General features: G+C 42.8%; 1 protein-coding gene across 1 annotated transcript in view; it reads left to right on the top strand.

Annotated features, from left to right (window-relative positions):
• The window catches only part of LOC308165073 (uncharacterized protein), a gene marked incomplete at both ends in the record, with an annotated part of 202,992 nt that extends 190,076 nt beyond the window's left edge, over positions 1-12,916 (top strand). The window contains 2 exons of the mRNA XM_080539173.1: positions 8,598-8,658; positions 12,889-12,916. Of these exons, the coding sequence (XP_080395299.1) occupies positions 8,598-8,658; positions 12,889-12,916 (89 nt within the window). The remainder of the gene's footprint in view (positions 1-8,597; positions 8,659-12,888) is intronic.
• Between the last annotated feature and the right edge of the window lie 270 nt (positions 12,917-13,186).

Genomic DNA, 13,186 nt, shown 5'->3' with positions numbered 1-13,186 from the left:
CAGGCCTCAATCTCATGCCGGCCTCTATCAGATATGAATCTGATATGTGTCATGTCTACTGCGGTCTCAGCAGGCAGGTCGCATATACAGTGCTGTGAAAAAGTATTTGCCCCCTTCCCAATTCCGTGTGTTTTTGCATGTTTGTCACACTTAAATGTTTCAGATCATCAAACCAATTGTACTATTACACAAAGATAACCTGAGTAAATAGAAAATGCAGTTTTTAAATGATCATTCCATTTATTGAAGTCAAAGAGTTCGGGTTATACAGGTGAATAGTAGCAGGGTTATACAGGTGAATAGTAGCAGTGTTATACAGGTGAATAGTAGCAGGGTTATACAGGTGAATAGTAGCAGGGTTATACAGGTGAATAGTAGCAGGGTTATACACGGGGGTGCACACAACTGGTGCGCCAGTGCGCATGCGTCGCCAAAATGCATGCTGCGCGGCAGATCAGCCGCATGAAGGCGCTCTTGCGCACCAACAGCTGGAACCGCTGGGAGAGGAATTTACTTCCTCAAAATCCAGCTGCTGACTGCTGCATCACTGCGGCACCCGACGAGCCGTCAAAATGTCCAAGAAGCAAGCCCCACTAAGTAACTATTTGCCGTCACCTCAGCCGAAGGCCCGACGAGTAATCCATCACAACAGTCGACCGACGACGACCACGGCGACTCCCCTCATGAAAACATTCGGAAAGTATCGTAACTCATACTTTCATTCCGCGTATCGCACGGTTATCACGCCGCCACGTGAAAATTCAGTCCCGAACGACTCGTCGCTAAAAGGAAAAACAACACCAAGGGACTTCACGTTTCTTTTCTCTGAAGCTTTCAAACGTTCAGATGTTTGTTTTACAGCTTCATTATCGCACCTCGACCCCTGACCCAGGAAATATGGTTGGGAATTCTATTAGAAAAAAGAAGAAAAAAAGACTTTGTTGCACAATCAAAATAATGAGCTATTTAAAGTGATAGCCTATAAAATCCTCTACCATGGTTGAAATTGAGGACAGTGATAACAGCAGTCAAGAGAGCAGTGATGATGATGATGATTAAGCTTGTAGCATAAATAAATGCTTAGGCTGTAACTTTTTGTTGAAAAGTTGATTTCAGTGTTTACAGAACAGAGCAGTGCTTTAAGAGATGTCCGTTTATTTCAGTCAGAACAGACATTCAGTTAGTGCTTAAAGAGATGTCAGTTGATTTCATTGTATTTAAAGGAGTCTGACAGACTTTCATGCTTAAAGAGCAGTCATTTGAATTTGCATTTGTTTCTTTTGTTTTGCACACAATCACACAATCATTTGTTTGTTCATCTTTTTTTTTTTTTATAAATTTGTTTTTCAGATTTTATCCCTTTTTCACCCAATTTGGTAGCCAATTTAACCCAACTTAGCATCCAATTATCCCCTGCCTATTGCATTGGATCCGCCGCCCGACCCCGTGGCCGGCAGTCCCAGAGGAGGGCGCCAGGCAGACTAGGCTGACTGGCTCCTCGAGCCCAGTACCGTTATTCCGGCACCCCAGGGGGCGGTGTTGCGCGACGGATCCTAGTCCAGAAATACTCCTATACCCCCCCTCGGAAGCGGCCGGCCAATATGCCGCTTCCCGTGTGCCTCGGCCATTATCTGGATCTGGCGAGCCGGGATACGAACCCCGGCCCCGGTGGGCAGCATGCACTAGCGGCCAGTGCGTAGACCGCTACACCACCGCGGGGCTGTTTGTTCATCTTTATTTATGACTACATGTCGTTTTGCTAATATAAGTTATCCATGTATCCCTTTTTTATCCATCCTGTGGGACGGGTCGTGACTCACGAGCTCGGGGAGCACCAAGCAGCATCCCTAGGTGCTCCTCTGAGCACTGGCCCCAAAAAGTTATGTGCACCCCTGGTTATACAGGTGAATAGTAGCAGGGTTTCAGGGTTTTTCCTGCATAGAGAATTATGAGGCAGCCGCCTCCGTCATATTTCTTGCCGCCTCCAGCTCTCGTCAAAACTCTGACGGTCGTATTTTCGACAAGCGTTGCACTCTGTGTATTTCTGTCATTTCTAACTGCAATTGCGGCACTGCGCCCATGTGGTGGCGGGGGCGCTATTTAACCTTAACCCTGGTGGCGCTGTGCTGCAAATAAGCTTAGCTTTGGTGTTTGCTAGCGAAGACAGAACAAGGAACCAGCCAGCAACATTGGCTTGCTGTTCCATTATCCAGAATGACAAGTTGAGCCTATACTAGCGTTAGTCAGTGCTCCTTTTAATGTATTATTTGCAAAATGATCAGTTTTGAAGTCTGTCAGGGGTTTCAATTGCTGAAAAGTTGTATTAATCAGACAGTCAACAATAGGTTTTGGAATGACATGGTACTACTGTCATTAACAAGGACTAACAAACCTTCTCTGTCATAACCTTATTTTGTGGCAGGAAAAACCCTGAGTAGACGTTTTTGATGACGCGATCAAACAGTGCAATGCTGTTCTTATTTATTTATTTATTTCCAGTTATTGTGCTTTGTTGGTATAGCCTAATGTCTGCTGGAGTGTTCAATAAAAGTGATCAATAGTGAAATGAAAAACTGCCGGTACGCATTCGGTATTCGGACAAATGTTTCCTTAAATTCAGCTTCGGCCATGAAATTTCAATTGGGTGCATCCCTAATTTAAATGACACAGTTCTATCAAGGATGGAATATTACAGTTTTCCATTACAGGTATCCTAACACTCTGAACACTTCATGTTCCCACAGCGTGTGCAGACTCCAGAGATGTGGTGTTACTTCTGGCACTGCTGAGTCTATGGAAGCAGCACTTGTTCATGTTGTTTCTAATCCTGTATATGTTCCTATTCTTACAGGAGAGAGCTCCAACCCAGACTCAGACATGGAGCCCAGCTCCACCGCATCAGGAAGCCATAAACAACACAGACGGAGGAGGAGGAGCTCAAGACAGAAGAATCACCACTGTTTAGATTGCAGTGAGAGTTTCATTTGTCCAACTCACCTTAAATCACAACCACAGACTCAAGGAGGACAGAAGACTCACTCTTGTCTTCAGTGTGGAAAGAGATTTGGTTGTATGAGCAAACTAAAGAGCCATCAGAGAATACACACAGGAGAGAATCCATTCTGCTGCTCCCAGTGTGGGAAGAGTTTCAGTCGCGCAGGAAACCTAAAGAAACACATGAGAATACACACAGGAGAAAAGCCATTCTGCTGCTCCCAGTGTGGGAAGAGTTTCAGTCGCGCAGAAAACCTAAAGACACACCAGAGAATACACACAGGAGAGAAGCCATTCTGCTGCTCCCAGTGTGGGAAGAGTTTCAGTGTGGCAGAATCCCTAAAGAAACACATGAGAATACACACAGGAGAGAAGCCGTTCTGCTGCTCCCAGTGTGGGAAGAGTTTCAGTGAGGCAGGATCCCTAAAGAATCACCAGAGAATACACACAGGAGAGAAGCCATTCTGCTGCTCCCAGTGTGGGAAGAGTTTCAGTGTGGCAGGATCCCTAAAGAAACACCAGAGAATACACACAGGAGAGAAGCCATTCTGCTGCTCCCAGTGTGGGAAGAGTTTCAGTCGGGCAGGAGACCTAAAGACACACCAGAGAATACACACAGGAGAGAAGCCATTCTGTTGCTCCCAGTGTTGGAAGGGTTTCAGTGGGGCAGGTGAACTAAAGAGACACCAGAGAATACACACAGGAGAGAAGCCATTCTGTTGCTCCCAGTGTTGGAAGAGTTTCAGTCAGGCAGGTGAACTAAAGACACACCAGAGAATACACACAGGAGAGAAGCCATTCTGCTGCTCCCAGTGTGGGAAGAGTTTCAGTGGGGCAGGATCCCTAAAGACACACCAGAGAATACACACAGGAGAGAAGCCATTCTACTGCTCCCAGTGTGGGAAGAGTTTCAGTCAGGCAGGAGCCCTAAAGACACACCAGAGAATACACACAGGAGAGAAGCCATTCTGCTGCTCCCAGTGTGGGCAGAGTTTCAGTCAGGCAGGATCCCTAAAGAAACACCAGAGAACACACACACTAGTTAATACGACTGCTCCCAGTGTGGGAGGTGTTTAAAGGAGGCAGGAGCCCGAAAGAAGAAGGGGGGGGGGGGGTCTGCTGGCTGCACCATCATCTACTGTATGTACATGTGCTTGTTGATCGGATCAGGGAGAAGGTTGTGAGCCTTTTCTAGATTATTTTCTCTCAATTCCTCCTGTCCTCTTCTCATAACCTCCTCTCCTCCCATCCTCTCCTCCCTCATCTCTTCCTCCTGTCTCCTCCCTTCCTCTCATCTCCTTCCTTCCTCCCCCCCTTCCTCTCCTCTCTTCCTCTCCCCCCTTCCTCTCCTCCCTTCCTCTCATCTCCTCCCCTCCTCTCCCTCCTGGAGAGTGAAGGAGGAATCGAGGTCGTAGGAGTTGAGATGTCCTTGTCCCCTCCTGCGTCATGTCACCGCCCCTTCCACCCAGATGTGGCCTTGGTGTTTAGAAGCCGAGTGTGACTGAATACTGGTATGTTGTTAAGTTTGCAATAAATCCTCCTAACGTTTCAGCTGGAAGACTGAGATGTTGTACATCATATCACATTAAGATATACATCCTATCACTTCTCAGTTTTCTATTAGATCAGCTTTTTTCTGGACATACGCCTGGACGTACTCCAACACTATTCCTCCCCCCACATTTGTTAGATTGGCCTCTAGCCTGTGTGTACGGATTGACATTGACAACAATGCAGATTCTTTTTTTTCTTTTTTTTTTAATCATTTATTTTTATTTTATTATGAAAGTTTAAATGTTTTAGAGCCCCCTCAATATAACAATCAACAGTTTTAGAATCCTTAAATACTTTTTGTCAGCGAACTAAGCTTGTTTTCATGACGTGATTCACAACACTCGTCTGCTCTAACACGTTCTGAGCTTTGTACTCGGTGAGTGTTGTCATGGTGATACATGTCTTGTTCATGTTTAGGGACTGTGTGATCTAGTTTTGTGTAGTTATGTGTTTTTAGCATGTTCATGTTCTGTCAGCATGTTGTGATGTGCTAAACATGCAGAGCAGCTGTTGTTGTTGTTAGCTAGCTAGCGCGATGGAGCACTGTCTGAAACCATGTCTGAAACCAAATATGTTTGTTTGTTTTGGTTCAGGGAGATTTTCTCCGCTAGTTCAATCGAGGTGTACCAACATTCACATAAACAATAAATTAATCTAATTTCAACTGGTTTCAGTGCTGACATCATCATTTGAGAGCTGACAATCTACACTTTCATAATCTGTAAAAAAAAAAAAGGAAAGATGACCGTATCGACTTGGTCCACCTTTCACCAGCTGCTGTCACTCACTTTGGTATAAAATGGTGCCAGTGATGTCATTGATGCATTATTTCATAAGGGAACATTTAAACCTCATGACTCACAATAATAGAGCAATCTGCCAACATTGTGGGAATAATATTAGATAGTGATTGAGTCAATTATTTATCACAATTTCCCCTTTCAACAGAATACAAAACAAAACACAACTTTCATAAATAAATACATAGAGCATGGAGAAATTAAAATGTTATATTCATCACACTTCTGAAATGATCCTTCAAAATACAGACCTCTCTCTCTTTCTAGGCTGATTGTGTAAAAAGAAATGATATATGAACTGGGTGTTGGAAGTTTACCAGTGTTCTGGGTACATTCTGAATGTAAGTTGTTATTCATGATGACTTTGTGTTATTGTAATAAAGGCCTCAGTTGAGGCTCCTTGTGATGTCATCAGATATCGATATTACCATCCTCGTTCTAGCTATGCTCTAACATGTTTCATTTTTCTAGATCATTTTAGAGATTCTGATCATTACATGAATGCACATACACCTGCATGATGGTCTATATATCTATGCATTTGCTAACCACTAGATGTCAGCAAATACAAGTTTTCTGTCCAGGGTATTAAAATCATTCCAAATGTGATCTAATTTGGTCAGAGAGACACTGATTTGACGTGGCTTTGACCACCAGGGTTTAGAGAGCATGTTTGTAGGAGTTTAGAGAACATGTTTATAGGAGTTTAGAGAGCATGTTTATAGGAGTTTAGAGAGCATGTTTATAGGAGTATAGAGAGCATGTTTGTAGGAGTTTAGAGAGCATGTTTATAGGAGTTTAGAGAGCATGTTTATAGGAGTTTAGAGAGCATGTTTATAGGAGTTTAGAGAGCATGTTTATAGGAGTTTAGAGAGCATGTTTATAGGAGTATAGAGAGCATGTTTGTAGGAGTTTAGAGAGCATGTTTATAGGAGTTTAGAGAGCATGTTTATAGGAGTTTAGAGAACATGTTTATAGGAGTTTAGAGAGCATGTTTATAGGAGTTTAGAGAACATGTTTATAGTAGTTTAGAGAACATGTTTGTAGGAGTTTAGAGAACATGTTTATAGGAGTTTAGAGAGCATGTTTATAGGAGTTTAGAGAACATGTTTATAGGAGTTTAGAGAACATGTTTATAGGAGTTTAGAGAACATGTCTGTAGTTTAGAGAGCATGTTTATAGGAGTTTAGAGAGCATGTTTATAGGAGTTTAGAGAGCATGTTTATAGGAGTTTAGAGAGCATGTTTGTAGGAGTTTAGAGAGCATGTTTATATGAGTTTAGAGAACATGTTTATATGAGTTTAGAGAGCATGTTTGTAGGAGTTTAGAGAGCATGTTTATAGGAGTTTAGAGAGCATGTTTGTCGGAGTTTAGAGAGCAGACATTAATTTTATGAGGCTACAACATGATACCATGATAAATATACCTTTACTTGGATAACTCTACTTATCAAACATATTTGATACGGTGTGTGTGTGTGTGTGTGTGTGTGTGTGTGTGTGTGTGTGTGTGTGTGTGTGTGTGTGTGTGTGTGTGTTCGTGTTCCTTTCAGGTGATGTAATAGGGTCATTTACACACATTTATTTAAAATAATAAAAGTCAGAACATTTGTTTGGTTGCCGACTTGTTCCATCTTTCTTAGCTCTACTGCATAATGACCCTATGGGTGGGGTTTAGACACATCTATAAGACATCTCTTTTTGCTCAAATTCAAAGGGTTGCTAGGGACTGTGCTGAGTATTTCCCACCCACTGTCATTGAGACACTCAGCTGTGTTTTGTCTGTATATCCAATGTATACATGGCAGATAAGAATAATATCCAGTCTTGTTAATTTGATGAAACATTTAATTTAAAACAAATTGTTTGGAATTAATATATTGTGATTACTGCATCAATATCAGTGGAAAACGGTCCAATAGTATCTCTATCCGCGTTTTAATAGACATTTTATATTTTTTTGCTTTTATTTTGAAATCTCCGAAAAACCGGAAGTTCATTGAAGTCTTCTAGTGACTGCTTCCTGGTCGGGGCGAAGTTGAGCACGTCGACCATAACAAGTCCGCCTGCGGCTGCATCTGCACCGTTCTCCAATATCGCATGAGCGCAGGTAAGAAACATGACCGTCTCTGTAATGCAGCTGGTTCATTCACCTGAAATGTCCGCGAATGCTCTAAGTTAGACCAATATGTGCTGAGGTTTGATCTGAAGAGATGAACCGTGGATCTGTCTGTATGGCTCTCTGTTGGGGCTGATAACAAACCAGTGCTTTCCCGCCCAGAAGCTGCGCGTTTGTTTACATGAAATACAATATAATTCTATAAACAAATAATATAATAGTTAGCTTGTTTACATGAATCTCTCAGAGTGGTGTTGTAGAAGAGTGGCTAGCTTGCTACTTGTGTTTAATAGTTAGCTTGGAGTATCAGACGTTTTGAGAATAACACATGACAACGGCTCATTTAAGTGCCACGAACAAAGCATGAATAAAGGCAAATCTCTCTCTGTGTGTGTGTGTGTGTGTGTGTGTGTGTGTGTGTGTGTGTGTGTGTGTGTGTGTGTGTGTGTGTGTGTGTGTGTGTGTGTGTGTGTGGGGTAACTGCATCAGAAAAAGCCATATATGCCTATATTTCTACATACATATTATATTTATGTATTTTACTATTTTATGCCCCATTTTCTGGTCACACATCAAATGATATAGCAACATACTTGATGTGTGTGTGTGTTTTATCCTAATAACAGTGAGTGTGTTCATGTCCTCCCTGTTAGGTTGTTGGCAGAGTTACTCCCAGGCTGGTAAGAATGACAGGTGGAGGGAGTAGAGAGTTTAATGTCTGGTTAGAAGGGTTAAGTGTCTGGTTAGAAGGGTTAAGTGTCTGGTTAGAAGGGTTAGGTGTCTGGTTAGAAGGGTTCGGTGTCTGGTTAGAAGGGTTAGGTGTCTGGTTAGAAGGGTTAAGTGTCTGGTTAGAAGGGTTATGTGTCTGGTTAGAAGGGTTAGGTGTCTGGTTAGAAGGGTTAGGTGTCTGGTTAGAAGGGTTAGGTGTCTGGTTAGAAGGGTTAAGTGTCTGGTTAGAAGGGTTAGGTGTCTGGTTAGAAGGGTTAAGTGTCTTGTTAGAAGGGTTAAGTGTCTGGTTAGAATGACAGGTGGAGGGAGTAGAGAGTTAAGTGTCTGGTTAGGGGTTGTTGTTGGTATTGTTTGTGAAATATACTCTTCACTGTTTATGCTTCCTTTGTTTCCACTGCACAGATCCACCTCACAGCCCAGCTACCATGTCTGACCCCAGGTCCACACAGTCCCCTGGTTCTGGGTGTGGTTCTCCAGCCCTGGAAAGCACACACGGCCGATGGATGGTGGCAGTGATGCTGGAAGACTGCAGGAAAACACTCAAACTCAATGTGGCAATTAAAGAGGAGGAGGAGGAGGAAGGAGGAGAAGAGAAGAAAGATGTGATGGTGAAAGAAGAACAAGAAGAAGGAGGAGAGGACGAAAAGAAGAAAGATGTGATGGTGAAAGAAGAACAGGAAGAAAGGGGAGAGGAAGAAGAGAAGAAAGATGTGATCGTAAAAGAAGAACAGGAAGAAGGAGGAGAGGAAGAAGAGAAGAAAGATGTGATCGTAAAAGAAGAACAGGAAGAAGGAGGAGAGGAAGAAGAGAAGAAAGATGTGATGGTGAAAGAAGAGGAAGTAGAGGAGGAAGACGTGGTGATGGAAGGGGAGGATGAAGAGGACATGGATGATGAAGTTGGTGAGGATGATGAAGATGATGAGGATGGTGAGTTCATGCTATGTATTTGGCGAAGGCCAGGCCAGGTTAATGAGTAGATCAAAGGGCGCTGGCAGATATTTAGGCTGCATTTACACCGCAGGTCCAAGTGACACAATTCAGATTTTTTTTCACGTTTTTTCTCGTGTGGCACAGATGGGTTATGTAACATGCAGGTGTAAGCAGTAAACAAGCACATTGACTCTGATATTCTCAGATCCCATTCAGGCCTCAATCACGTTTCTTTTCTCTGAAGCTTTCAAACGTTCAGACGTTTGTTTTACAGCTTCATTATCGCACCTCGACCGCTGACCCAGGAAATATGGTTGGGAATTCTATTAGAAAAAAGAAGAAAAAAAGACTTTGTTGCACAATCAAAATAATGAGCTATTTAAAGTGATAGCCTATAAAATCCTCTACCATGGTTGAAATTGAGGACAGTGATAACAGCAGTCAAGAGAGCAGTGATGATGATGATGATTAAGCTTGTAGCATAAATAAATGCTTAGGCTGTAACTTTTTGTTGAAAAGTTCATTTCAGTGTTTACAGAACAGAACAGAGCAGTGCTTTAAGAGATGTCCGTTTATTTCAGTGTGTTTAAAGAACAGACATTCAGTTAGTGCTTAAAGAGATGTCAGTTGATTTCATTGTATTTAAAGGAGTCTGACAGACTTTCATGCTTAAAGAGCAGTCATTTGAATTTGCATTTGTTTCTTTTGTTTTGCACACAATCACACAATCATTTGTTTGTTCATCTTTATTTATGACTACATGTCGTTTTGCTAATATAAGTTATCCATGTATCCCTTTTTTATCCATCCTGTGGGACGGGTCGTGACTCGCGAGCTCGGGGAGCACCAAGCAGCATCCCTAGGTGCTCCTCTGAGCACTGGCCCCAAAAAGTTATGTGCACCCCTGGTTATACAGGTGAATAGTAGCAGGGTTTCAGGGTTTTTCCTGCATAGAGAATTATGAGGCAGCCGCCTCCGTCATATTTCTTGCCGCCTCCAGCTCTCGTCAAAACTCTGACGGTCGTATTTTCGACAAGCGTTGCACTCGGTGGATTTCTGTCATTTCTAACTGCAATTGCGGCACTGCGCCCATGTGGTGGCGGGGGCGCTATTTAACCTTAACCCTGGTGGCGCTGTGCTGCAAATAAGCTTAGCTTTGGTGTTTGCTAGCGAAGACAGAACAAGGAACCAGCCAGCAACATTGGCTTGCTGTTCCATTATCCAGAATGACAAGTTGAGCCTATACTAGCGTTAGTCAGTGCTCCTTTTAATGTATTATTTGCAAAATGATCAGTTTTGAAGTCTGTCAGGGGTTTCAATTGCTGAAAAGTTGTATTAATCAGACAGTCAACAATAGGTTTTGGAATGACATGGTACTACTGTCATTAACAAGGACTAACAAACCTTCTCTGGCATAACCTTATTTTGTGGCAGGAAAAACCCTGAGTAGACGTTTTTGATGACGCGATCAAACAGTGCAATGCTGTTCTTATTTATTTATTTATTTCCAGTTATTGTGCTTTGTTGGTATAGCCTAATGTCTGCTGGAGTGTTCAATAAAAGTGATCAATAGTGAAATGAAAACTGCCGGTACGCATTCGGTATTCGGACAAATGTTTCCTTAAATTCAGCTTCGGCCATGAAATTTCAATTGGGTGCATCCCTAAGTTAAATGACACAGTTCTATCAAGGATGGAATATTACAGTTTTCCATTACAGGTATCCTAACACTTCATGTTCCCACAGCGTGTGCAGACTCCAGAGATGTGGTGTTACTTCTGGCACTGCTGAGTCTATGGAAGCAGCACTTGTTCATGTTGTTTCTAATCCTGTATATGTTCCTATTCTTACAGGAGAGAGCTCCAACCCAGACTCAGACATGGAGCCCAGCTCCACCGCATCAGGAAGCCAACACAGACGGAGGAGGAGGAGCTCAAGACAGAAGAATCACCACTGTTTAGATTGCAGTGAGAGTTTCATTTGTCCAACTCACCTTAAATCACAACCACAGACTCAAGGAGGACAGAAGACTCACTCTTGTCTTCAGTGTGGAAAGAGATTTGGTTGTATGAGCAAACTAAAGAGCCATCAGAGAATACACACAGGAGAGAAGCCATTCTGCTGCTCCCAGTGTGGGCAGAGTTTCAGTCGCGCAGAAAACCTAAAGACACACCAGAGAATACACACAGGAGAGAAGCCATTCTGCTGCTCCCAGTGTGGGCAGAGTTTCAGTCAGGCAGGACACCTCAAGAAACACCTGAGAATACACACAGGAGAGAAGCCATTCTACTGCTCCCATTGTGGGCAGAGTTTCAGTCAGGCAGAAAACCTAAAGAGTCACCAGAGAACACACACAGGAGAGAAGCCATTCTACTGCTCCCAGTGTGGGAAGAGTTTCAGTGAGGCAGGATCCCTAAAGAGACACCAGAGAATACACACAGGAGAGAGGCCACATCAGTGCTCCCAGTGTGGGAAGAGTTTCATTCAGGCAGGATCCCTAAAGAAACACCAGAGAACACACACTAGTTAACACGACTGCTCCCAGTGTGGGAGGAGTTTAAAGGAGGCAGGAGCCCTAAAGAAGAAGGGGGGGGGGGTCTGCTGGCTGCACCATCATCTACTGTATGTACATGTGCTTGTTGATCGGATCAGGGAGAAGGTTGTGTCATGACATGAGCCTTTTCTAGATTATTTTCTCTCAATTCCTCCCGTCCTCTCCTCCTACCCTCCCTTCCTCTCCCTCCTTCCTCCTCCTCCCTTCCTTTCCTCCCTTCCTCTCCTCTCCCTCCTGGAGAGTGAAGGAGGAATCGAGGTCGTAGGAGTTGAGATGTCCCTCCTGCGTCATGTGGTCACCGCCCCTTCCACCCAGTTGTGGCCTTGGTGTTTAGAAGCCGAGTGTGAATGAATACTGGTATGTTGTTATGTTTGCAATAAATCCTCCTAACGTTTCAGCTGGAAGACTGAGATGTTGTACATCATATTATATTAAGATATAGATCCTATCACTTCTCAGTTTTCTATTAGAACAGCTTATTTTCTGGACATACGCTTGGATGTACTCCAACACTGTTCCTCCCCCACATTTGTTAGATTGGCCTCTAGCCTGCGTGTACAGATTGTTTAATTATGTTTTTTTTTAAATGTGATTTTCTTATTTTTTATGTTATGAAAGTTTAAAGGTTGAAGAGCCTCAATGTAACAAACAATAGTTTTAACATCACTTACTTATACTCATAGTTTGTTGTCTCAGTGTTATGTATGTATTTCTGTTCAGTTCAGCTGTGTATGTGTTTTTGTAGTCCACTAAATCTAGGACTACAATTCCCCAGATATCTAGCCATTAGGTGACATATTTGACACGTGTGTTGTGTGCTAATAAAGTGATGTTGTTTGAACCTTTTATACTCCTGCATTCACTTGTCACTGCTTTATGCCTGAAGAAGGTCTGTGTCTATTCTATATCTCTTCTACAAAGAACACTTAATACATGTCAATAAGATAAGAGCAACCACAAACAAAATCATATCTATGGAGCAAAACGGTGGGATGTCACAAAAAACCTGAATACACAGATACATAGCTTTGAGACAGAAATAACACGCTAGTGTAAATTGCACGAGGTGAATTTGTGTTGGATAACAATTTTTTTCTTTTGAACTTTTTATGTTTTTATATGTTTATTGTGTTTGGGACAAATACAAATCAAATCAAATCCCAAATGTCCAGAAGTGCTAACCTGTTGTCTTCCTTGTTGTGTTATTAGTACCAGATGCTGTCTGCTGGGGAAGTGACCCCTCAGCCCCCCTCAGAACTGAGCCAGAGCTTTGCTTTGGGTCTCGCTTCTCTTGCTCCTCTACCAGCTTCTAGAACAGCCGTGCCTTTTTACCTCCTAAATGACCCCCTCTTTACAATGCTAAGCTGCTATTTACACACAACCACCACTAGTTGGCCGCTTGTAAATTAGCCTGCCTCCTACACAGAAAAACTGCAAAATAGCTTTATACTAGCTTAATCTGATGTGATTTAGAAAATGTAAGGATACTGGGTGGTAGAACGCACAT

The sequence above is a fragment of the Nansenia antarctica genome (genome assembly GCF_963989245.1).
Source record: "Nansenia antarctica genome assembly, chromosome: 9".
In the NCBI taxonomy this organism is placed as follows: Eukaryota; Metazoa; Chordata; class Actinopteri; order Argentiniformes; family Microstomatidae; genus Nansenia; species Nansenia antarctica.
Note: the sequence above shows the minus strand (reverse complement) of the source record. Positions and strands in the feature narration are given on the sequence as shown.